This window comes from Cheilinus undulatus, linkage group 5, assembly GCF_018320785.1.
Source record: "Cheilinus undulatus linkage group 5, ASM1832078v1, whole genome shotgun sequence".
NCBI classification, from domain to species: Eukaryota; Metazoa; Chordata; class Actinopteri; order Labriformes; family Labridae; genus Cheilinus; species Cheilinus undulatus.
In genome coordinates, this window is record NC_054869.1 from 40,496,090 (window position 1) to 40,522,649 (window position 26,560).

At 38.5% G+C, this 26,560-nt stretch overlaps 1 protein-coding gene across 1 annotated transcript; it reads right to left on the reverse strand.

The window, feature by feature from the left end:
* On the reverse strand, positions 1-26,400 carry pggt1b (protein geranylgeranyltransferase type I, beta subunit). Its single transcript, XM_041787047.1, has 9 exons — positions 26,261-26,400; positions 25,371-25,489; positions 22,871-22,935; positions 21,622-21,773; positions 21,137-21,269; positions 16,274-16,319; positions 12,502-12,686; positions 11,723-11,831; positions 1-7,088 (listed from the first exon to the last, which is right to left on the reverse strand). The coding sequence occupies exons 1-9, from the start codon at positions 26,386-26,388 to the stop codon at positions 6,922-6,924; spliced, it is 1,104 nt and encodes a 367-aa protein (XP_041642981.1). The 5' UTR covers positions 26,389-26,400; the 3' UTR covers positions 1-6,921.
* Positions 26,401-26,560: the final 160 nt, after the last annotated feature.

Sequence of the window (26,560 nt, forward strand, 5' to 3'; positions counted from 1 at the left end):
TTTGAAAAAGTTAGTACTCCTTTTTATTTACCATAAATACAGTATGCACCCTCGAGCTAAAATCCCTGTGTCCGCAAATTCAAAGCTGAAGGGCTAGAATACCTTTGACATTTGTATTTAAACTCCTCAAACCATCTCACTGATGGTAGCTGCAGCTGTAAACATAGTTTTATCTTAGCACTTGCACAAAAGAAGTCACATATTTATGGTCATTTACATGTTTATCTACACTCAATAGTTCTACAAAGCATAGAAAAAATAAATTCCAATACGATTGTTACATTATTTATTACATATGTATAACAGCTGTTGTTGAAGCAAAGGGTTCAAATTGTCCGTTTGTGTCATTTTGGCTTCACCCCAAAAAAGGAAATATTGATTTACGTCTCTTGGGCGTGCAGGCAGCTTTCCCAGCAGTCTTGCTTAAAAGCCTCATCCCATCCTTTCATGCTGTGGGACTGAGAGCAACCGCCGCAGCGTGATGTAGCAAAAATGAGACGCAGATCCATCCAAGCTGTCATCCTGTTTTATGTCATGTAAGCATTTATGGCTTTTGATGAAATTAAATCTTCCCCATTGTTGGAAAATCATCATCAATCAGACATGAAGATTAAATAACCTTTGTCACTAAGCCTGTGTCTGATTGGATAAGTGATCTCTACTACCAGATAGGAGGAGGAAAACTTCTCTGCTAAATAACTGAATGCCCAAATAGTTCGAGACACACCTTCAGTCTCTTCTATGTAGAATCAGTGGTTTTCATTGTAAAGACACTAAAACTATGCCCATTTTAAGCTTACTGTTCATGTAGAGAGCATCCAGTGAGCAGTGACCCAGAATAATGATACAGGAGGCACATTTTAAAGTTTCAGAATCAAGTTTCAGGGAGGATCTTCCTTTTGTAAGCACACAAATCCAAGCAGAAGGCAGCCATAGAAGCAGTAACTTGGAGACACAATCGCTTTGTTTTGGTGCATTTTTTGACTCAGGACCACTCAGATTACTTTCCTTCTTTTCTTGCCTATTGTTACATGTTCTGTATAAAAAAATGCTATCTTTCTTTAAATAAGAAATCAAGAGGGTAGATATACAGTTTACAGTTCCAGAGAGAAATGAAGACACCATTGCAAAAAAAAAAAAAACCTTTCTCTGGTTCTTCTATCTTAATTTGTGTGATTATTTTTGTTTTTTTGCACTTAACTGAAGGGCAGCTGACAGGAAATATGGGGAGAGAGTAGGGGAATCATGCACCAAGCAGGAGTTGGAGTTCAAATCTGAAACTAATGCACTGAGGACTGTGGCCTCTGTATATGGGCGCATAAATCAGCATAAATCTCACCAAATAACCAGGTTCTTATTTGACATTTAACTAATTTCATGCCTTTATTTTCTTCTGAAATGGTTGAACATACCAGTTGAAATCATTTAAAAATATTCTTTATCTTTTAGAAGGCATCTGGCGACCCCCAAGAGAGAGAACATTGCTAAAAGGTATTATCTTTGTAATATTAACATGGCGCGTGGGCCCATTGGACTAGGACAGTAGTGTCAATGTATATAGCCATGCTTTTTCAGTTCACTCCAAAGCTGGGCTCTCTGAAGAGGGCTCATCTTCTGAGCCTTTCAGGGTCCCAGTCATTTCTGGGAGCAGTCATACTGCTGGGTGATGTTAGGTAACTCATGGCCAAAAAAGATTAGACTTTATGGATCCCGAGAGGTCAAATTCTGGACAGTGGAGCAGTTTGTATTTGTTTTATGGCTTTTTAGGTGGTCACCAAATCAGTACCTTATCATGTAGGATATAAGAGGTTTTATCACTAGGCAAAGGTAGCATGGTTATAATAGTTTGAGGTTTTTCATTAGTTTTTATTTTTATTTTCTTTCAACTTTTTATTTCCTATTTTAGTTTCATTTTTTCTTCTTCTAAGTTAAGTTTTTATTTTGCAAACATGCTTAGTTTTAGCGGTAATATGGACTACCTGTCAGGGGCAAGATCCAAAAGGCCCAAATTCAAGTTTAATACAACTCAAGACCTAAAATAAACTGTCGTTTAAAGTCTTCTAGAATCAAATCAGGCCTTTTTCCTCTCTCCAGGCTTAATGTACAGGTCAGTCTGCTGTAGTCAGGGGCTTAAACTAAGAACATTTTGTCCCTATTGCATTTTATTTTAGTTTTGTATGCACACATTTAAGTTTTAGGTAGTTTTTCCCATAAACCTTAGTTTTTAGTTAACCAAAATGATGTTTACATTTTAGTTTAGGTTTAGTTAACTATAACAACATTGAACGGTAGATGATTACGAGGCACCATAGGACCTCAAGATATAGCCATCATAGGTGTGCTTTAAATAAAAAGTATACCTATTAAATGACAATGAATAGAATAGAGTAGCATCAAGATGGAGTTTGGTTGACACAAAAACATTTATAGGAAGGACTCTGGCCCCATCAGCAAGGTCAGAGTCCCTCATAATGTATCAAGTTTGATCGATCCCTATAGGCATACTGAAACAAAGAATTGGGCAATTACTATGTGATAAAATGGCATCCAATAAGTAAAAATGTATTTAATTTGGAAATTGGGGTGTTGGAAAAAATATGTCTACAACAAAACAAAAAAAATATCCATTTCAGACAAATACAAACCTATAAATAGCAGAACCAGATCTGAAATAACTTTGCAGTGGTCTCCTTATTTTTACCAGAGCTGTAATTTAACTTATTGAAAAGCTAGTTGCCATGATCAGTTGCCAATTTAACAGCAGCACAAGAAGTCTGAACTTTCCCAAAGGTGATATCATTATATCTCATGCTGACAAAAATTTTGCAACAAAAATGGCTAAAGTAGAAGTCAGCAGGGGGAAAGACTGTGGCAAAGACAATTACATGGCTCTACAGGAAACATTTGGATAAAAGACCAATTGTTTCTGCACTAAAACAACACCGCAGGTTTGGTCAGGGTTCAGAGAGGACATTGAGCCTCCGACAGTTTACTTTCAATAATAGATGTGTCAAATTATTTATTTATCCATCTCTCCGCCCCTCTTCTCTCCTTTCCTCTGTCTCCCCGCTCTGCTTTCTACATCTAAAAACCAGGCCAACTTGGCGGGGGGAGAAGGACGAGGCCAGGTTCATTTCAGTCATTGGAGGGAAAACACAGAGGTGGATACTATTTTTATATCTAGTCAGAATTGATGTCTCACACAAAACACTCCTGCAGGTAATGTGTTACAGGCCACTGTATTTCTCTCCTGCTGATAAACTGTCGCCTCCTCGCTCTCTGTCTCAGAGAGCAGGTGTTGGCTCTGAAAACGGCCTTATAATCAAAGGGCGTGGCTTCAGCAGGGGGCTGCAGGAACCTGTGAAGCTGGAAATGTTGCTTGCTGGAATCAAAACGCTAAGGACAAGTGCACTGAGCTGATATTTACATAGAATATATCTTATTAGTGGAGGGACAAAATATCAATATGGTAAAATATATACTTGACCTTACTTGTTTAAAGATACAGTATGTAGAATTTCTTGACTGAAATATCTATATTATTCTTTAAAGTGACTATTCTTATGTTGTACTTTTTTAAATTGAGGTCTTACAGTAGCTCAAATATTTCCTACATTTTCAAAGACAATTTCTTAATTCTTACAACTGTAACAGAAGGTTATTTAACAGAGGCTGCAATAGGTTGGGAGTTCAACCACCAAAACTCACCTCTATAGCACGGACCCCCCCCCACCCTTCTCAATTCTACATCTTGTTTTGAACTGAGGACACTGTTCAATAAAAACTGTACCCCATAAGGTGCATTTACTCAACAGAGAAGCATCCTTTTTTCATTCAAAAATCTCTCATGAGAGAAATAAAAAAAGGCATGTGTGCATTCTGCTGGAAGCACTTCCATTGCATCTAGAGGTGAGAGAAAAAAAATTGATTCTTTGATGCATCGTGATGTAGAGGTGGAAGATTTTGAATCAATTAATAAATGCCCAATAATTGATAATCGTTAGGAATTCAAATATTTAATACTGTGGAATAGCAGGAACAAAAAGGTGGAATTCTGACATGCAGCGCCTAACAGCAAGATTTAGATTACCAGTTGTTCATCTGTGAAAAAGGACATTTTTATGTTTGTAATTTCAGATATGTTACAAGGAAAGGATGCTGATACCTCTGGTACAGTTCAAATGTAAATTTCCAGTTTACACACATCTCCCATTAGTGGATGGTGGAAATTTAATTGATCTCTATTTTTATAAACATTTTTTTATTATGTTTGACTCAATGTGAACAACTGAAATGTAAAAAAAGAAAAAAAACAAGCGCAGCAAAATGCATCAATAATGGATTATGAATCGAATCGTAACCCTATAAATCGTAATCGAATCCAATTGAATCCACCTCTAATTGCATCCTGTGCACATGTACATTCTGGGATCGTTTCCAAAGCGAACCTGGAAGTTTTTTTTTTTTTTTTTTAGTGCATTTCCCTCTCATTGTGAAATGTATGAATGAAAATAAAACGTTGGTTTTCTGTTGAGGATATACTGTATGCCATTTGAGAGTCCTTAATTCAAAACAAGAAGTATATGGTGGTGATGGGTGGAGCCGATGGGCCCTGGTCTCTGCCCGTCATATTTATGTGTTACTGTCCTGACAAAGAGCCCCATGCAGATGACATGTACATACTGGGTATTTAATGGAAGAGAAACTGGTCCACTGAATCCTGCACTCAACCTTTTATTAAAGATGTAACAGTATTGTTATTTTTGCAGTATTGCGGTAACAGAAGCATCTCAATACCGTAGTGGACACGGGATCGTTTCAACTGATAGGTCTTCAAGGAAAAAGTGCTGATTTTTAAGTGGAGCAGAATGAAGGGAGACATGAATTACAGTAAATACTGGCTCTTTCTTACCCATCATCTTTCATCACTGGCTTGATCTTGATGGCGTGAAAATGTTGGATGTTAGATCTACAGTTGTTTTCAGTTGTGAGGGTCTTCGAGGGTTAGTAAACACTGGAGCCAAAGTATCACTATTTTCTTGAGCCTATGGCACTTTGTTGCACATGTTGTAATATTCAAAGTGCAAGCATAATTTGATTAAAGCCGACATCACTAAAGCAGTCTTTGTACACTACAAATACCGTACCGTGGACTTGTTACCGAGGTACTATCGTACCATGACATTTTAATACTGTTACATCCCTACCTTTCAGTGGCACTTCATATCCTTTAAATGATCATATGTTGTGATGTTAACTTATTTAATTGTGTTGCAATGTATCAAATATAGCAGAAATAGCGCAACATTAATGATACTCCTTTTTTGGGGGGGCTTTAAATCTTACATTGTACAGCACAATTTATCATGAGATTCTCACCCTTAGTTGTTATGTAAGGATCTTGTAAAGATTTAATTTCTACTTCAAATCACAAGAAATAAAGGCTGAGGGTCACTTGTATGAACATCTGTGTTGACCATAAATAGCACCAAAGAGTGCAGGTGTACAAAACCTTGGTCTTGGTGGAAATTTTCATACTCAAAGGGAAGTGACAACAGCGTTTGATTGTTTGTATGGCACAGCATGTGCATTGTTCTTTGTTTTCTTTTCCCTGTGTCCTTTTGTTCCTAAAATAACAAGTCAATTCTCAGTGCTGTTTAAGAGTACATATCCCCAAGTTACAATGCTGCTGTTTCATCTTTTGTCTTATTGATTTCAGGCTGCATGGTGCCTTAAAGGGAGAATGGAAACTTGTGAAGGAAGAGCAGCTCTGATCAGTTCAAGGTTCAGGAGTCAGGGGATGTTGAGAAGGGCTTGAATTGATGGGAAATACCTAGAAGGAAAGCTGGGTTTTCACCTCTGTCCCTTTAGAGACTGGATCTATTTTTCTGTTGGCCTCAGGGAAACCGAAAGGAAAATATCTGTGATCTGAAAAGATAAGGCCTGTAGCTAAACGCAGTGTTTAATCTTTCTAGGGTGCTCTTAATTTTATTTTCTGAAATATAGCTTTGGCCCTTAAGATGGATCTGAACTGCTGGTCCATTATCTTTTGAATCTCTCTCCATCACTGAACAAAGCCTGCAGTGGTGAAACTGCAAGGAGCTGAAGGGAGAATTTACCTGCAAGGCTGGTATCACCTTTGGGACCAAATTCAGTCATTTGGGACTTCTGAGCTTAAGGCTTTTAAGATCTTTTAAGGTAAGGATGGAAATCCTAGACAAACAGAGAGGCAGGGAGGGAAATGCTTGGACAAAAACACTGTATTTCTCCTCAATATTTCCCCCAAATTTGTCTTGATAAGAGGGGAGATAATCCAGATAAGCACATAGTGAGTCATTGTCTCAAAATATGAGCGGCCTGCTAAAACATGTTCAACTAATGAAGTCATCAGTTTGACAAAATGCTTCCCAAGCCCTCCTCCTTGTTCCCAGCTCAGCTGTTATAATGAATACTATGAGGTTGTTTCTAAGGAGTTTGCTTCACGGCTCATTAAGGATAGGACGGTTTACAGCAGACTTTGTTGTCCATTTTGACAACAATGCTAAAGACCAGGAAGCCTCCAAAGCTTCATGATCTAAAAGATCTTTGCAAAGTCGAGGCATCTGGAATTTTCTCAAATCTCCAGCAACTCAAATTTGACTTTCTGGCACATCATTTCCCTTCCTTCAGCATACCCCAATACACACCATCATTCCCTACATTGTACTGATAAAAAGGCAGCAAAAAGTGTGGCTTATATTGCTTAACAAAAAAGTCACTTTACACAGAGAGCTCCATGTAAAACAGCAGTCTTTAAAACCTTCCTGAAATGAGAAGGCCACACACAGCAGAAGTCTGGTTGTCTTTCACAGCCTACTGTTAGACGTTCCTGATGGCTGAACCTGTTCAGAGACAGAGCTGTGGAGCGTCCTGCTGTCACTGTCAGTGCTGTCTGCTGCAGCTGCCAGTGCTGTCTCTCCACGTCTGCTGCAGCTGCTGGAGGTGTTGAAAGGCTCTCTGGGTGATGTTAAGAGCTGGGTGGACCTTCCTCAGGTTGGGCTCTCCGATCAGAGACAGGCCACACAAACCTAAGTAAGCATGGAGGGGGTCTGGTTGATGGGAAAGGAGGAAACGGGGATGAGAGAGTGAAAAAAAGAGGAGGGGGAGGAGGTTAGAAGCTGTGACATGTTACCTATCAGAAGCACCTGCATGTGACAGGTCGGTGGGCCAGCCAAAGAGACAAAGATGGTGTTTGACACCTCCTTTTCCATTACCTAATCAATTAAACAATATCCAAGTTTCCCATAAAAAACAGAATTGTGCAGAAGGATTATTTTTGTTGTCCTGTTCCTTTAAGAAGACATAAATAATGCACATATTATAGCCCCATGACCCCCGTTTCTTTCCCCTGGGATCAGGATAAAAGCTGCACAGGCAAGTAAATGGAGCGGTAATTGAATTATAATGAAATGACAGATTATTGGACACAGGCTTTAGAATCAATCAAAGCACCATTAGCTGCATCAATCAGGAGTCTAAAAGAGTCAAGGCTGCACAGAAGACATGTCTGCATAAGGGTAACATGATAAATATTTCCAATCAATAGAGTGAGATCAGAAAAGCACATTTAACAGTCAAAAAATTTTTGTGATTACATAGCATTTAAAACATTCAATTATGTGGGAACTGCAGACATTTACAGAGAATCAAAATGAAGAGACCATGCTGTCATTTCACTGAAAGTTATAAACATTAAAATAAATTCACAGGCCAAATGCACATCAGAGTGTTGGCCATTTATTTAATTATCTTTATGAGAATAACCATCAGAGCCTCTTCTGAGGTCAGATTAAAGGAGTTCATTATACCAGTGCAGTGCAGGCCTGAGGGGTAAAAGATTAACAGTAATGAGCACATTTCCATTTTGGGCACAAGATTTTACAAGAACTGTACTCTTTAACTCATTAAGTTATTTTTGCCTTATAAATATGTATTAGATATTTTTTAATACATAGTGCCAATAAAAAGTATTCCACCCTCAGATATTTTAGCCTTTTTATTAGTTTTATAAATCAATCAATCTTTGCAAAACTGCTCAAGCTCTGTCAGGTTGCACTGGGATCAAGTGTGAACAGCCCTTTTCATGGCTGGCAACAAATTCTCTATTTAATTGAGGTCTGAGCTTTGACTCAGCCACTCCAGAACATTCACCTTGCTGTCTTTATTAAACCACTTCTGTGTAGCTTTGGCTGTATGCTTCGGGTCATTGTCTTGTTGGAAAATAAATTTTCTCCCAAGCTGTAGTTCTCTTAAAGACTGAATAAAATTGTCCCTCCAAGATTTTCCAATATTTTGCACTATCAATTTTACCGTCTTCCTTTACAAGCTTTCCAGGGCTGGCTGCCGAGAACCATCCCCACAGCATGATGCTGCCACCACTGTACTTTACATTGGGAATGGTGTGTTTGTGGTGATGTGCAGTGTTTGGTGTCCGTCAAAGTGTCTTGTCTGATGGCCAAAAAGCACCATTTTGATCTCATTAGACCAAAGAACCTTCTTCCACTTGCCTTGCCTCTCACATGCCTTTTGGTGAACACTAGTGTAAATTCAATAAGTTTTCTTCAACAGTGGCTTTCTCTTTGCCAATCTCTCATAAAGCTTTAACAGTGAAGAACCCAGGCAACAGCTGTTGCATGCAGAGGTTCTGGTGGAGCTTGTAACTCCTTCAGAGTAGTCATAGAAGTCTTGGTGGCCTTGAGCACCAGTCTCTGTCTGCACGGTCACTCAGTTTGTGAGGACAGCCTGATCTAGGCAGATTTACACATGCGCCATATTCCTTCCATCTCTTGATGATGGGTTTAACTGATCTCTGGGGGATGTTCAGTGACTTGGAATGGGTTTTTTTGTATTTGTCCCCTGACTTGTACTTTTCAGTGACCCTTTCTATGAGTTGCTTGGGGTGTTCTTTTGTCTTCCTGGTGTAATGGTAGCCAGGAATACTGACTAACCAGTCATGGGACCTTTGAGACCCAGGTGTCTTTATACTACAAACACCTGAGACACATTTACTGTACTCAGGTGATCCCCATTTAACTAACTGGAGACTACTATCACTGGTTGGCTGGACCTCTTGAATGAGGTCAGTCACTTTAATTATGCAGTCAATTATTTTACCTTTTATCTTTATTTAATTGACATTACTTTCTAGAAATCCGAAATCAAATGAGTTTTTAGATACTTTTTATGTACTATGATCCTTATTGGTTTTATATCTAACTTTTCTTCGACTCTTTGGAGTAATTTCTCTATTTTTACATTTTAAAATTAAAAAAAATCAAATAATCTAGACAAAGTGAAGTTAAAGTTAATTTTTTTAAATCATTTTGATGAATATACTTAAAATAGATGTTTGTAATCCTTAAAACCTACCATAATATTGAAGAGGAAATGAGCTGTAAACATTATCATTACTAGCAACCAGTTGCTTTTTATACCAACAGTGGTCCCTAATTAAAAAAAATGACTATTTGAGTCATATTTCTGCTCTACTGGGCTTTAACTGCAATATTTACTCTGCTTTGCTGATCTTTGTCAGTCCATGAGGAAAATATCTTTCCATTATGCCATTAAATGCCTACAATGTTAACTAGCTGGAATCTAACCGTTTGCATCTGCTGTTTAGTCCTGTAAAGTGGAAGCCTTTTTTTGAAAGAGTACTTGTGTCTCCTATGGCCATAATTGACACCTTTAGAGCAGTCACACTAAACCAAAATGAAAGAGCGGATGGCTAATCAATGACCCTCAATCACTGAAGCTTTGTAACTAGTAATTTTTAGAAGCATAAAAAAAGGATTTCCAGCCGCAATGACTATATGGTGCTAGGTTTAAAAATGCAAGACGTCAGGTTACAGGGTTTTTGTTATGTTGTTTTTCTGGTTCTGTCAAGTTAAATCATAAAAAAGCTCTGATGTGCTGTTGAGCAGACATGTAGTTCTTTGGCAAAAAAGTACACAAAAATGAAGGTCTAAGACCTTTATGTGGAATCAGCTTTTAACCCTAATGCCCAGTCTGAGCATGAACTTGTAGAAACCTTTAAAAATTACAATAAATGAATTCTCATTTTTTAACAGTATCCCTTTATAAAACTAGCTTTTCCTAACATAAAAACTGATAGATGACCTGAAGTCTTTCTTAACAGAACAACAGTAGGGAAACAGACAGGATGTTTCTTGTTCTCTGTTTTTGTTACCTTCTTATCTTCTCTGACCTACTCCTGCACACTGATTGGCTGGACACAGCGACACTGTTTAAGCCCAATACTATCTGTACCCGTTCTGCTACAGAGTCCCTTTAATTTCCTAAAACTCTCTTTTGTTCTGTAGTATCACACACAGCTTTGTGAACACAACGTCTGTTTGCCCCATTGTTCCCTCCTGTCTTGTTCCTGTAATATGAGCAGCTTGATCTCCTCTGTCCTCGGGCTACCTACCAACAATCAGCTCATCAATTACACATTACAAGGCTGAGCAGGAACACATACACAAACATGTGCAGAGTTGTAGTTTAGGGTTACAAGAGCTTTTCCATTGATGTCAAGTAAAAAAACTGTCACCCACAACTCCACCCTGACCTCTGTGCACCTGTGGAGGGCCGGGTGGAGACTGTAGAAAAAAATAAAGAGATATTGAAACTGCTTAGATCTACCGTCACTTTGAACTTGATGGGAAAAATGAACAGCAACGGTTTGTCTATTCACAACCTTCAAAGGGGGAATAGGGTGCATGAGATTTGTGTCAATCTTTTAACAGATATCAGACAATACAGGAACCATTCAAACACCCTAGACATATTTCTCTAATTGGCTTTATTTGTATTTTCACTCTCTATACAGAGTCAACTGAAAGATCTCCCAGCCCTTTGTAGGGCCTGGCTTACACTGTACTATATTAAAGTCTGGTGGAATGTCAGACAGTGCAACTGAACCCAAGTGCTCACACTAAACAGATTAAAATGAGATAGAACACTGACAAATGTCCATTTTCATTTTTTCATTTATTTTATTTTACTGGGACTGCATGTATAAATCAACATTTCTGTAAACATGCCGGAGTTAGCCAAAAGGCTAGTTCCCATCTGCAGTCTCTGGCAACAGGTTAGAATAAGCTGCCTTGAGAAGAACTAAGAGGGGCAACTAAGATTCCTTTGAACTGGGTTATAGTTATGCATCTCAGTAGCCTCTTAAGCACGGCTCAAATACGAAGACAGATTTTAATGCTCGCTCTCTCTCTCACGTGCAGTTTGCATCACCAACAAACACAACAATAAAGCTAAATCAGAAAAAATAATCCCTGTGAGCTGAAGGTACTTCTGGCTTGTTATTATCTTCCGTGATAGGAGGGGGAAGACAACGCAAACTGGCATGCCCGCTATTGCAATGGTCCAACAGTTTGCACAGGCGCAATCAGGAAAAAAAGCCCTGAAGTTTGGGAATTGGCTTGTGGCTCTGATGTCACTGTACAAGTCGGTCCAGTTATAAACATGCCAGAAATGTATCATGCCAGTTGAGAGCAGCTGATCAGGTGATGATCTGCCACCGTAACCCACTATAAACTGCACAACAAAAAACACACAGTTGGGCTGAAATTTGACCCAATTTAAAACCAGTCCTACAACTCATATATCACATCAGATTCAGTGTGAAATTGCAGTTTAAACCTGATCAAAGTTAGATTTTTTTTTTTACCTGGATGACTGTCTGGCCACTTGGCAAATCCTCCCACCAACCGATCCTGTGTTGAGAGGATGAAGCTCCTATTCTTTTCAAAGTTTGTGTACTGGAAAACATCTAACAGCTGGGACAGGAGGAAAGGAGGAGAAAAAGAAAAAAAATGTAAATAGGAGAAATTTTAGTTATTTTCAATTTGTTGTTACTTTAGTTTAATATGAATGTCATATATTTTTTTCACAATATTATATATTATATATTATCTTTCTATGAAGATAAATGTGGAAAAAATATCATGCCTTAGTGTTCACCATACTTCACATCTGCCATATACAAATATTTAGTGTGAGTGTGCGTATTTGTCCCTGTGGCAGAGCTTTGACCCAGAAATTCACAGTTTTCGTGCATTATATTTGTCATGAGTGTGAGGGTATATGTGTGTGTGTTCTCAGCTTACTCAGAGCTGTTTGCAGTTAAGCTCACAGTTTTTTAGATCATGTGTCTATGTGTGTACCTCTGGCACAGTGATGACCCACATGCTGGAAGGTTTGCTCACACGTTTTCATGTTGTGTATTTGTGCATGTGTGTGATTTACCCAGTTGATTAGACAGCGCAAGTATGCACACTGCTATAGAAAAAGATAGCCTGTATTATTTCAGATATATCATTGCACTTCTCAGATATTTACTCTACATTCCCTTCCAGGACAAAATTGTACAACTGTGCTCAAAATAAGTATTATCAAAGCACTAAACATGTTAATGCATGCAGTATATGATTGCATGTATCTCTGTACCTCCAGCGTAGCTCCAACCCAAAAGGAGTAGCATGTATCTACAGGTTTGTTGGGGCGCCCATGGAAGCCGGTTTGCTGCCTCATGATGCACCAACGTCGGATCCTGTCCAGCTCCCGCTGGCTCAGCGCCTCCTCCAGGCGACCCATCAGACACAGGGAGGCTATGGCGCAGTAAGTCCAGCCACCTGCACACAAAAGAAACACATGTTGATGACACCTATATACAGTTCAGATGGATTATTCATTACATTAATGGCTCCAGTTAAAGAGAGACATGCTTCTGACAATGTGTTAGAACTAAAAAATGCTTCCACTGATGTACCCTGACAAGTTTTAATGACTAGATGATTACAGAGAACTGCAGTGAAAACAGTGTGTGCCTGTGTGTGGGCCACTTTCAAACCAAAATATTTATAGCATGCTACTGCTTTCACTTTTCATCTTTCCTTGGAGGTAATCAAAACATGGATCAACTTTATGCTTCATATAAATCTGAAGAGATGTGCTCTAGTATGGAAAACAGCTGCATTTTCTCACTTTTTGTACACTGAATAAAGACTAAGAGGCTCATCAAGATACCATGAAGTAGGGGATAGGACAAAATATGCTGCAATTTATCTTTAGCCTGACACATATGATCCACTGATCTATTGCTGGTGCCAAAGACTGATGCTTAATTTAAAAAATACTGCACTTTAAACAGATTTCTCTGCCATTTTGAATCATTGCATCACTGCTTCATAAATCTTCAGGGTGGGGCTTATAGCTTAATGAAGTGAGGAGAAGGAAGATGACTGCAGTGGCGTGCAGATGACCTAGCGGTCTAATTCGCTACCCATGTACGCGTGCGGCCTAGGTTCGAATCCGGCCTGTTGTCCTTTGCCGCATGTCTCTCCCCACTCTCATCCCATTTCTGATTCTATCCACTGTCCTCCTCTGTCCAATAAAGGCACTGAAAAGCCCAAAAATATATCTTTAAAAAAAAAGAAGATGACAGCAGGAAAAACTTGGCTGGTGCTGAAAAAAAGTTAAGAATGAAGAGGTGAAACTGACAGTGATTAAATACCTTAATACTGGGCATTTACCTTGTTTCACATTTATTTATCATGATTAACATTTAATCTAAGAGTTTTTATTTGCTTATGGGTTGGTTGCAGTCAAGTGTTACTGATGACATGGAAAAGTAAGATACTGGGCCAGAAATGAAAAACATCCATTAGGAATCAATGTGAAAAGAGGAAAGTTAGTGCATTAAAGCTCTAGGTGAACCAGCATGCTTTAGTTATCATCAGAAAATTTCTATACATTAGTTAAACCCCCTACACTTTACAAATAGTGATTTTCCCAGGGGTTAATTAGTTTGCCTAGCATGGAGGTGATCAACATCACAAATGACTTTGTCCTGCAGGCATCCTACGACATGTCTAGCCAGATGAAGTGAAACAAGAGGCTTAAGGAGTCTTGTACTGAGCTAAGAGCCTCGTTGTGCCTCTTTAACAGCTTTTCTCCCTTGTTTTGTTGAAACATGTATTAATGGAAAAAGTTAAATACTATTAAGCAAATAACACTGTCGGAGTAAGAGGCTGAGTAATGATGTGTTGTTCAAGAATGAGCCTGTTCTATGAGCCGAATCATTTCCATGAACCACAGAAAGTGGCTCTTACTTGACAATCTCTGAGACTGTTTTTTTAACTTTTATTTTTGTTGCTTCTTTAATACACATTTGAGAAGCCAATCTGGCTGATACACATTTGAGAAGCCAAACTGGCTGATACAAATTTGAGACGCCAAGCTGTTTGGCAGCCAGAAGACGGCCTCTTCCAACTAAGCTGAACCAAATGATCCAGATCTATACATTGTCCGTGGAAACACAAGTAAGACCAGGATTTACCGTGTCAGACCAACTGATCTAAACCTAACTGCTTGGTGGGTGTAGACCACACACACAAGTGCTGTCAAACACCACTCCTCTAGACGTTAGGGTTAGGGTTATTTCATTTGCTGTGAGATTTGTATATGTATTTTTGCCTGAATGTCAGCAATTTTGGGACTTGAAAGTAGGTTTTATTTCATTTCACAATTTGAACAGTTGGCGCAAATGTAAGCAGCATCAAACTTTGGCATTTTGAAAGCAAAGAAATTACTTCCTACCCCCCATCTGGAGTTCTTCCCTTTGATATGGCGTCATCGACAAGCAACCTGCTGTAATTTTATTGTGGGCCAGCCATACTGCTCATTGTAGTATGATTGGCAGTGTGTAGGCATGTGCCTTGGTTTGTACGCCACACTGTTGCTCCAGTTGTCCTTGTTGCTTCTCAGAAGACTTCTTGGGTGTACTAGTTTGAAACGGGTGCCATAAAAAAAATCAGAAATTGGCACTCATTTTCAATAAAATCCTTAAATGTCCCCTCTGACACACTGACCTTTCTCTTCTCCCTGTTCTTCTTTCAGTCAATGAGTGGCTTTTGTGGCAGCTACCTAGGTGAGGTTATAATGCAAGTTGTTTCCCTCGGATCTTATGATATGTGGCTGAATCCAGAGCATCTTTACAGTTGGACTCCTATGAACACGAGAGTGCTCACGGATTGATGGCAGGCTGTTATCAGTGCAGCAGGAACAAGCATCAGCTATCCATCAGTCTCTTCAACTGGGCTTTAAACTGCTTTTAGCATCATTCAACACCATGCCTTTAACTCATTTTCAAACATTATCACCATCTCTGGCTGCTTATCTGTGTTTGTGTGTGTTTATGTGAGAGACAAAGACAAGGTGGGATGATGATGTGTAAATCTGCCAAAGCTCCTCACTCGCCTCCAATCATTCATGCCCCTCTCTGCCTGCTTGAGGCAAAAGGAGATCAGAGAGGATAAATATAAATCTGGATCAAACAGAGAGGTGGGCAATCCAGAACCACTTACTCTAACAGTGGGTGTCATAATAACATAATTATATACACTCTGAATCTGATAAAGAATTCATGGAAACCAACAATTATGACATTTCAGAAGTGTGTTGAAAGGAAAAGATGCTCTTCCCCTTCAGCCTTAAGCTGAGGAAATGTCTGAGAGCACATTTCACTTATTGAACTACAAAGTGGCTCAACCACAGATATCTACAAAAACAGTGAAAATCAGCACACATTAAAAGCACATAGTGTGGGAGGTCTCTTTGCTGAATGAACATGCGTGGTTGGGTAATGTGCATCTTCTACATATCTGTACTGACGTGTAATCAGCCTTTACATACAGAGTTGGCTGGCATGAAGAGGAGAGCAGAGCCTCAAAGAAGCCTGTAATCATGCTGAATTTATCTCCAGGACGGAAATTATCATCACACACTCTGTTACCAAGTAAACAGAAAACACAAGCTTCACTTTTTATAAAGGTGACTACAGATATACTCCAAGAGTGCTCAAAAATATGCATCTAATATGTAAATGTGTAGGAGGAAGGTTTTTGTGTCAGAATAATAAGGTTTAATTTGAGTGGGGGTGGGATTTTAAATCTACAGAGATGGATTTTATTGGCTAATCCTTTAAACCAGTTAGTCCCATCAGTCGCTTTCATGCCCTCTTCCATGACATTGCCAACACGCTCATACACACGTTGATCTGTTAGAAATTATATTAAATACATAAATCTGACATTTAAATCAAAGCTGTGTCAGTGTAAAATTTGTCTTTGAGATACCTTAACATCCCCCTGATGTGCATAAAGCTTTCAAACACATATCTGTGACTAAAAAAAAGGCATTTCTGGACTACTTTACTCACCATGTGACTCTCGTCCTGCTCCCTGGCCAAACCCACTATCGTATGACTGTAAAGAACAAAGGAAAAGCCATTAAATTACATAGAAAGGCTAGTAATGTGAACATGGGGAGTGATATGTATAGTACTGCAAACTTAATGTAAAGACTTCATCCAAACCAAAGTAACTTCCCAGCTCTTTCAGCTGGATTCTTTACTAACAGAACAGCCTGAATGTGGTGCATCATTCTCAAAAGAAGTCTAAAGGCTTCTTATTTGATCAGAATGTTCACACCACAACTAGATGCATCATCAGCAAGCAAGATAGCATATTTTATCAGTATTTCATTCCATTATATTCTCTTTTTAAAAATATATTGTATTAAAGATAAAGTACATTACTTAACTTAGAAATATTCACGTTCATCGTTCTAGTCCATTTCCTATGGTTTAACTGTTAAACAGGACTTCTGTGTTGATTGGCTAGAACTCATGGGACATCACGGCCAGTCAGGTAGTGTTGTTGGACATTAGATGAGAGTGTAAGTGAATGAGAACAAAGCCAAAGGGAGGACACATATAGTAGTGAACTTTTTAATTAATTAATCATATCAGTTATTAGTAGAATAAAAAACTAATACCGATAATCAGTAAAATGCTAAATATCAGCATCCATAATCAGCCAGACAGATTATCGATTGACCCCTACAGCTCAACTTGTTGAAAAATCTCAGAAGCATGTGCACTGTTTCTGTTTCTCTACTAGCTGTTGGCACATTGACATGTACAGTAGCTGCATGACGGCGGAAGGTAAACACAAATATGTCAGTGCACCTAATTATTCACATTATAATAAATTTCGGTACAAAACGGGCAATAACATCATAGCAAAATGTAAATTAAAAAGTTTATGTAGTGTCAGCTATGCTAAAGAGCCTTTGCAATGAGGCACTCAGAATTACACACAGCCTGAGCATAATGTACAAAGCCTATGTGTAAACCTGCATGCTTCGGCTGTTTGTTGTTGGGATTGTGAGCTTATTAAGAGCTGTTAAAAGTTATCATGAAGGTTATTCTGTTGTTAGTCTGCAGAGTTACAGGTTATTGGCTGTAAACTAGGCTGAGTTGAAACAGTAGAGTCCACAAAAACAAAGGGAGATGTTGAGCTGGCTGCATGCAATATTTACATCTGACAAGCAGAGCAAGTAGTTAAAGGGATTTAATGTTGGTAACATAAAAGTAATGCAAAAAATTTCTTGTCTCAGTAGTAATGAACTGTTACTTTTCTCAGTATGAAATGCAGTATCACCACAAGTTACTAAACGCTACCAAACTTCTGCACACAACATTGTCTTTACATTTCAACCAAAATCTCAAATAATCCAGTGAGACATGTTAAAGCTAGACCCTCTACCAATGTGTTTTAGATGAAACTTTGTTCAAACCAGTTCAAAATTATCTTGTTTTTCAAGTCTAAGCATTTGAAACATTTGTTTTCATATAACAGATTTAATGTTTCATTTATGGTAAAATAACTCAAACAGCTGCAGTTTACTACTTAGATCCAAGCTTTACTTGAGCATATTTTAGAACAGTGAAAAGAGTCAGCAGGAGCCACTCAGACATCCCTCAAACCACCAGTGCTCATGGAAAGGATTACTTCAAAAAACGGGAAACACAAGACCAAAAACCATTGGTATAAATGATCCAGGTCCAGGCACACTGGGTGGTTTGAGAAACATAAAAGGCCTTTCAGTCATCTGGCTAGAAATATAAAAAAATCAGTAATGTGTAATAATGCATCTTAAGCTTTTCCCCTTTTTGGGCATTTTATAACAGTTTAGAAAATGTACATCTAACTTAAAGCATAATGTATAATATAATGTTACGGTCCAGGATGGTTTTACTTTTATTTCTTCATCATCTACTAATAGGAACTTCTGTATGTCTGCTTCAGAAAGAAAAGGAATATGTTGATAACGAGGATCAGCTGTGTTTTTCTCCATGTGTCAACTCTCAGTATCATTTTTGAACAAGTAATTGTGTTAGCATTGTTCCTACAAAATAGCATAAACTGGAGAACAGATGGCAAATACTTGGAACAAGATTGAGCGCCAGATTGCTTGTTTGTCTGGTCTGATCAGTCCATAACAATAAGTTTGGTAAAATGATACTTGGCGTCATTCAAATGTAAGTGAACCTTCAATGAGGCTGGTTTCTACTGTTTAGAGACTTCACCACACAGAGCTGGCATTTATCTGGTGGTTGTTGTATGCTCACATTCACAACCAGCCTAAATTACCAGAGACATTTTTGGATTACAACCATAAGCATGTGGTAAGTGGATAAATATACTTTTCAGACACAATTCACTCTTGTCTGTTCACTAAATTCACATGCCTTTTCTCCTCTCACTTTCTTGTGTCTTTGTGTATGCACAGGAAACAGCTAACACACCTGATGCATTATAGAATCAAAACCAAAGCGCAGTCTAGAGTTGAAAGTCAAAGTTTAAACAAGCAGAAGCTTAAAGATGAACAGGAGATACCTCTGCTCTACTCTGGATACTTTAACTGCAAAGGAGACTACGATAACAAGCTAGAAAACAATACGTCACCCAGTCACTTGGATGAGTCTTAGCCACATCACGTGGAAAAACAAACACTGAGGTTAAAGTACAGGCTGAGCTAAACATCAGTCAACAATTGGACTGAAATATCATACATGTGCCACATCATAGGAGACAGAGAAACATGTTGTTTTTCTCATGTTGGTTAGAAAAATACCTGCCAAAGCTTAGGACCATGATGCACTACTCCACTGCTCCATCTATTATAGATGACTTCTTTCTGGGCAGAGCGCCATCTACTGAGGGTGGGTGGTCAACTCTACCCAGAGAAACACTGCATTGAATGGTGCACAAACAGAGGTCATTCCATTAGGGAACAGTACTCTTGTCCTTGACCGTACTGTAGATTTAATCAGATTAATTTATGTATCACTGCATCAAAAAATAATAGTAATATTCTCCTTAAAGTCAATGTAAAGTGATAAAAAAACTATTTTAGCATTGTTGTATGACAAGCCACTGTGTTATATACCAGGCCAAATATTAGTCATGAAAAACATTTAAGTTTATAAAATTAAGCTTCAAAATCATGAAAATGAGGCAGTAAAATCTGATCTAGGACGGTGTGGGCTTGTTGGTCGAATGAGCTGAAGCCACACCGTCCTAGATCAGATATGATCCTCTCAAATTTTAAAACTTTCTGATTAGAAGCAACTGACTTGCTCTATGCCAGAGCAGATAGACAAAAGTTGGGGGATAAAATTGACTGCTTTCTGATGCTTTTAATGATCTGTAGGCCACCGTGGCTGATAAACTTGGGAAATTTACCTCACAATGAACAAAAACACAGCATGTAACTGGCTGTCAACTTTCAGTGAAGGCAGGGACATTAGCTAACAACAGACTGTACCAAGATGAACTGATAGGCAATCTTGTATTATTGTAGTTTTGGGGGGCAGGGTAATTCTCCATCAAGACTGGTGCTGTCCTGGGCTTAGATATTTGCACTCCTCAAACAAAACCAAGCAAGGAAAGAGGTGAACAACTTTCTAACGGTCTAACTCCAAAATTCAGTCACACATAGATCTCAGTATTTTTAAATGTTAACAGCAACCTTATTCCAACATATCTAGTCTGTTAAGACACAAAGTTCAGATTTCCTGCAGATTTGTAATAGTGTTGTCACCATATCAGAACATTAAACTTTTGATTGATGCTGCTAAACATCTATTATTTTCTGTTTATTTGCAGACTTTTTGCCTTTATTTTTAAAGAACGGGACAGTGAAAAGCATAAGACATCAGGCAGAAAGAGTATGGCTGAGGACAGGCGGGAAATGCCACAGGCAAAATCTGATTTGAACTCAGGCTGTCACTTCGAGGACAACAGACTCTGTACATGGAGCACTCGGACATAATCACTGGGCTACTGGCACACCAGATCAAACACTTTTGATAAGAGGTTCCAATACCATGACAGAAGAAAAAAAATGTTGTCCGAGGTACCAATATTCCTTACTGTATTTTCTTTTTGCTGGTAAAAGGATTGAGTGAAACATGTGGAGGTGCAGACTGCCTGCTGTGCTTGCATGTTCATGCTGGCAAGTTTTCGGTCTGGCCTGCTTCTTTTGTTATGTGGTTTTTAATAACTTGGCGGTATACCATGGGAAACTGTTGGGAACGTTTAATGGTATTTTACAAATGGGTACCGCCCAATTCTACTGCCAACATATTTGTGCAGTTTAGACAGTGATCCCAGGCCCTATGTGAAAAGTACATTTTTGACATACAAATAAATTTTTTAAAGCTTTGATGTTTTCCAACAACTATGATCATAAAAAAGATGGTATTGAATCTATTCAAAACTCTCAATTATGGCAAAGATCATGATTATTTTGATTGGCATTGAGAACATGATTATTTGTTGATTTTACAACATCTGCATCACACATATTTATTGAAGATAGACACTCAACATTGAAAAACAACTAATAAAAGAAAACAAATGAGTGGAAAAACATGGATGTATAAAAATGATGCTATTTTATAACAAAGAAGAAACAAAAATATAACATTAGGGCCAAAATACAAGAAGAAATACTAGAACATTTACCACAGTACATAACCAATGGCCAACACAACGTGCAGCACAGTATTCATTTAATCACTATTATCTTGTTTTTATATTCATGGAAAGCCAAAATCATGATTGAAATTGAAACTTGATTGATTGCCCAGCCCTAACATGTCATATCAAGAAGTACTGACAAATTCTGACAGCCTCGTGCTACAGTCTGCATAAACCTCTGCCTGACTCACCAAACTTCCTCTGATGTACTCAATGGCCTTTTGGATGTCCATGCCTGACCAGTCATCCAGCATGTAACAGATGCTGGCTGCACAGTAGATAAACCGAATATCATTTTCACTTCCTTCTGGCACTGCGTAGAAACTGGAGGCAAAAACAGAAGTTACACAGTCAATGGAAAACAAGCTCAGTGTTACAGCACTTGTGGTTTATTGTCACATCATGTTCAAAGTAAAAAGTCTATGAGATACAAGTCTTAGTTCAGATATATTTATGTGTGAAGACTGTTTTATGTGCCAGACAGGAGGAACACAAGTCATGTATGTTTGTGTGTTTGTGTGTGTGAACATTCTTCAGTTGTGGCACCGACGTCAGTTACTGTCATTCTGAGTTAAGACTGCCGGTGCTCACATGTCCTCAGGTGTGTTGAGTCAGAGTGGAAATGGCAGCATTAATCAGTGTGTGAGTGCAGATTTGTGTGTACGTGTTCACTGACCTGCCGTCCTCCAGCTGCAGTGCTCTTAGACCGGCTAGACAAGCCTGTTTATTAACTCTGCTCAGGTCGTCTCCTAGTATAAGGAGGGAGCACAGCCCAGTGTAGGTCATGGCTACATGGCCACTGTCGTATGGGTGAAGCACACCTGGACCCTGCAGAAGAAAAATAATCACAGAAGACAGATCAAGAATTTAGCAGTCTCAAGCTTAGACAGCTTCATATCATTATAGATGGGATGTTTCCTATGATGTTTCACGTTCTTGCAAAGAATGTTAATAAAATGGGTTCTTTGATGATGTTAGTTATAAAAAAAAAGTTGTAAATGAAAAATTCTAAAATATTTTTGAAAAAAATCAGTGTAAAAGTAGAAATAGAGGAAAATTGAAATGTACAAATTAACTCTCAAAGAAATAAATTAATAATACATATCCAAGGTAGAGATGATTTTAAATATTATTTTTAAAACAAGAGAATCAGGGCACAGATTGCCTAGTGGTTACGGTGTGCCCCATGTATGCAGGTGGCCCAGGTTCAAGTCTGGCCTGTGGCTCCTTTCCCACATCTCTCCCCCACTCTCTTCTCCCTGTCTCCAACTTTATCCACAATCCCCCTCTATAAAAAAGACAAAAAATGCCCAACACCCCCCCACCAAAAAAAAAGGAAAAAAAGAGAATGTAAGGAATTTTAATAAATTCTTGTTATGGGGGGTGGGGCAGGAGTATAGTGATGCTAAAAATACGGTTGTGTTTGTGTGTTTTTGCAGTATGCTAACTCTTGTTTACAAAGTGAAGATAAATTCAATCTAATTAAAAGGGGAAAAAAGTGCCTTTAAAGAAATACTTCTATTTAAAAACAGCGTCTGGACTGATGAACTGATTGTGAAAACAAGGGCTGATACCCATGATAAAAAAAAAAATTTTTGCTTTTCTTTCTTCTGGTTCAATGCCCCCTATAATGTTAGTATTTTCTCTCATGTTTGACCGTGAAAGCAGATCAGAGTTTGTCCAGCAAGTAATTTCTTCTGCCAAAAGAAAACCTCTTCTCTGAACCAACAGTAATGTCTGCTGGATGGAAAGATTAAACTGACAAAACACAACTGATTAACATCTCTTACTGACACTGGTTCAGGCCATATCAATTGCTGACAGACCTGTCTCTCCTCAGGGCTAATATGGGACACTATCAGTGTTGAAAAGATGCATTGGTGCAATATTGGCCAAAGTAAGACAAGCGTGAGGAAGGGCAGTACCTTGGTGCTGTAAGGAATTCCAATATGTGATGATCCTCGAAAGCCACAACGACTGAGGTTAGACTCTGGAAGAGAAGAACAGGGAGAAATGTTAACATCAACGCCAAAGACACCTGAAGACTCAGCTTCTCTGCTCCACAAACTAGGTCTTGTTCTAGTGACCTTCAGCAAAGTGCTGCATTGATGTTCAACTCGCTCAAAAGGCATGCTGCTGCCATCTACTGGCCATGACAGGAACACATCACACAAACAAAACGCAGTAAACTAAATATGCCAAAAAAGTAGATAATATGCTTCAGCACATTCATTATGCTTCATGTTTCACAGGATATCATCATTTCTGACTGACAGGCTTATATAATGAACACACTGCACAAAGGAGAGGTGTTTTTCATGCTTTATCATTAAGTTATACTTCTCTAATTAGATAAATTATAAAAGCTCTTCATGACCCACGTATTTCAAGTCTCTAATGTTGAAAACAAAACTGTCTGCTTACCACTTTTTGATTTTAAATAGCATCTACACCATCATCAGTGACAGAAGTAATGAAGCACAGCTTGCAAACAACTTTTTATGTTAATCAGCTTGATAAAAACAGATGATACATTCAACGCACTCACTCTAAATTGGACAACAACACACCCATCAACAACTGTTAAGAGTCTAAACAGCCAAACTAAAACAGACTTCCATGCTGATGATACGTTAAGAAGTACCTCCCAAGTTATATCCACATTTAATGACAGGAAACCAGCCAGACACTTAGCATATGGTGGCTGCATAAATGAGACCAATCAAGCATGGCTGTCCCGACTTAATTTCTGTTGATGTTTTGAATAATTAACTGACTGGGCATTTAAACAGATGGCACGGAGTGGCTTGTTAGAGACAGAAAAAAACAAGTCATTAAACATTTAAGTCAAACTTTTCTTAATGATGAGAGAGAGAGAATAGTTTGAGAGAGAACACCCGGAGGCCACTTTATGTTTAAAGTAAATACGTTCCTGAGATTTTTGTTGCATGAAAATACCCCATTAGTGAATCTAATCCTGCCCTCTATGGAGCAACTTTTGCCACCCTGATGAACCCAAAACACACAGCAAAAAGCCCACAAACTTTAGCATAATCCAAATTAGTTCTCAGATTTTGTCTATTGCACGTGCAACTCCTTACATTTATGTCTTCTTATAATGATCGTTCATAAACCAAGACCCAGCCACTGAAAACTTCCTGCACTGAAAACTAGAGACCTTAGACCTTCCTCCAACCCCTACACCCTCTCCCTATACAGTTCTACTGTTTGTGTGCTCATATGGAAGGTTTACTTCAATGAGTGCTTTCAAAAACTTTTTATTTGTGAGACATCAAACCACTGGTTACTCAGCATTTCTCTTTCTGTAAAAGCTCTGACTATCTAATCCTTTCTCCTTTGTGAAGGGTGCTTAATTTGGCTGCAAATATGACTTCACACTGTATACATGCTAAGGTCTGGCTTGTGAAAGGCCCCTTGTGCCTGAGACCCCCTATAAAGCTGGTATTAATACATGTCCTGGGTGATCTGATCATGAGCACACAGCCTTCAGTTCAGGTGGAACATCCCCCAAGATGCATTAAGGATGGATTAAGATTCTTCCCCTAAGGCCCCGTATGATGGTATGTGGCAACTTGTAAAATTGTAAAGCAATGTACAGGAAAGATCTTCAAGTGGACATCATGAACGCCTAAAGATTGCTTGTTCTCCTCCTGGAGTTCAATACAAAAAAGCTAACATTAAATTAATTCTTTGTGATTAAATTTCATGCGGAAGAAGATGAGACGCAACTAAAAAGGTGACTATCTAGTCATATATCCTAGCCATTGAAAAATTCCCCATCATTTCTGAAAACATCAACAAATGTAAAATCCTCTCACAAAAATTACAATCATGGTGTTTTATATATATATCATAAAAGGGGAGCATTCATATGGTCTTTCTTATGAACATGACAAAGACACAGTTAAAGGCAGCAGCTTTGAATGCCTTCTCTCACAGTGGTTTGGCAGTGTGTATGCACATGCCTGACACAACATTCAAGCCAGTGCTCGACTAATGAAATTATTTTTCTGATGTCTTGTAATTAAAAAAATATATCTGTTATGTTGATTTAACAAGTGGAGCTGTAACTTTTTGCACAAGAGTCTGCAACACTTAATCCTGAGCTAGCCGCTGTAGTTTGAGCCCCAAATCTTCAAAGTTTTTCTCACAGACTGCTTCAATTTTCTGTGTTTCTCAAATGCTGAGATAGTACTGTGGTAACATCAGGGAAACCGCATCTGTGCAGGAAATGCCAACTTCATTAGTTCCATACATTTTTTTCTTTAATTTAATAATGTGTTGTTTTTGAATAGTTGGCTATTACAATACTTTTTCTGAAGCCATTGTGTCAGAGATTATTTTGCTTAATCCAGTTTATGTTGTTCTTATTTTCTGTGAAAAGTTAAGAGTTACTGGACTTACGATCCTCTGTGGGCAAAACCTGTAGTGAATAGATCCACTCGATCATGATGTTTCTATCGATGACATCCAGAGCATCCAGGACATCCAGACCAGACAGGGCAAAAAATATGATAGTTAACCTGGGCAGAAGACAGATAGCATTCTTATTCATGTGTTACACATCAGCTATAAAACCCAAAATGAGCAACAAATTGTCAGATGTGTGTTACACTTCAGAGGCAGCGAACAATCACAAATAAAAACTGGGTGATAAAAACCTACTTAAATGCACTTCCTGGAAACAGCACTGTTACGCTTATGAGGGAAACTAACCGTCCTGTTTGCTTGGATCCACTAACTTCTGGTAATAATTAAGTGTCTCACAGGGTTACGCCTAGCTACAATGTTACAGTTCTCCAATTTAAAACAGCTCAACTGTCATAGCTCTACCAGCCTTGCTGATGTTAGCAGGTGTTTCGGTTAAACGAGCTACCCTGTGAACTTGCGACCCTTCGCCGAGGGCATTAACGCTTTTCCTAAGTAGAACAGCTACTAGAAAATTTAAGATTGTAAGAAGCTTTCCACGTAGATGCCTTAATCTATATAAAACATGATACTAATTGTACTTATACTAATTGGGTGTCTTCAAGAAAAACTGATTGAAAAGGTATTCGCGACGACAGATACTCTCATTCCGTTTTAACCGCTGTAGTAACTATGACAACGGGCGCATTCGACTTAGAGACACCCGTTAAAAGGGTCACTGATTTGAACGATACACCAGCATGCTAAACAAAGTAGCACTTTCCTTCATTCAAAACGCCTGATGTAGCACAGCTAGCATTTATGCTAATCAACTTCTTCAAAAAACACATAAACTACAGCAACACTGGTCATTCCATTAAACTTACCTTGTTGTTTCAAGTGAGGCATATCTCTCAGGTAACACCTGAAGTGTTCTCTGGAAGAACCGTACATGTCTATCTCTTAAAAAGTCTATTTGCTCAAATTCTTCAAACTGACTCTCTTCTTCCGCCATCTTTGCATCCGCACCTATGAGGAAGCTTCTTCTTCTTCGTCTTCTTTAGTTTTTAATGGCGTTTAGTAGCCAAACGCTTGCATTACCGCCCACTACTGGACTAAAGATCATGCTATTTTTTTCTGACTTCATGAAATTAAAAACAGAATTTTTTTTTCAAAAATAGAAAATA

Excerpts from the sequence above, each read along its gene's own strand:
- pggt1b (XM_041787047.1), bottom strand. The coding sequence starts at position 26,388 with ATGGCGGAAGAAGAGAGTCAGTTTGAAGAATTTGAGCAAATAGACTTT. Across the intron at positions 21,774-22,870 it reads GAATTCCTTACAGCACCAAG|GGTCCAGGTGTGCTTCACCC; the intron begins GTACTGCCCTTC and ends TTTCTTCTGCAG. Across the intron at positions 21,270-21,621 it reads CTGCAGCTGGAGGACGGCAG|TTTCTACGCAGTGCCAGAAG; the intron begins GTCAGTGAACAC and ends TTTTGCCTCCAG.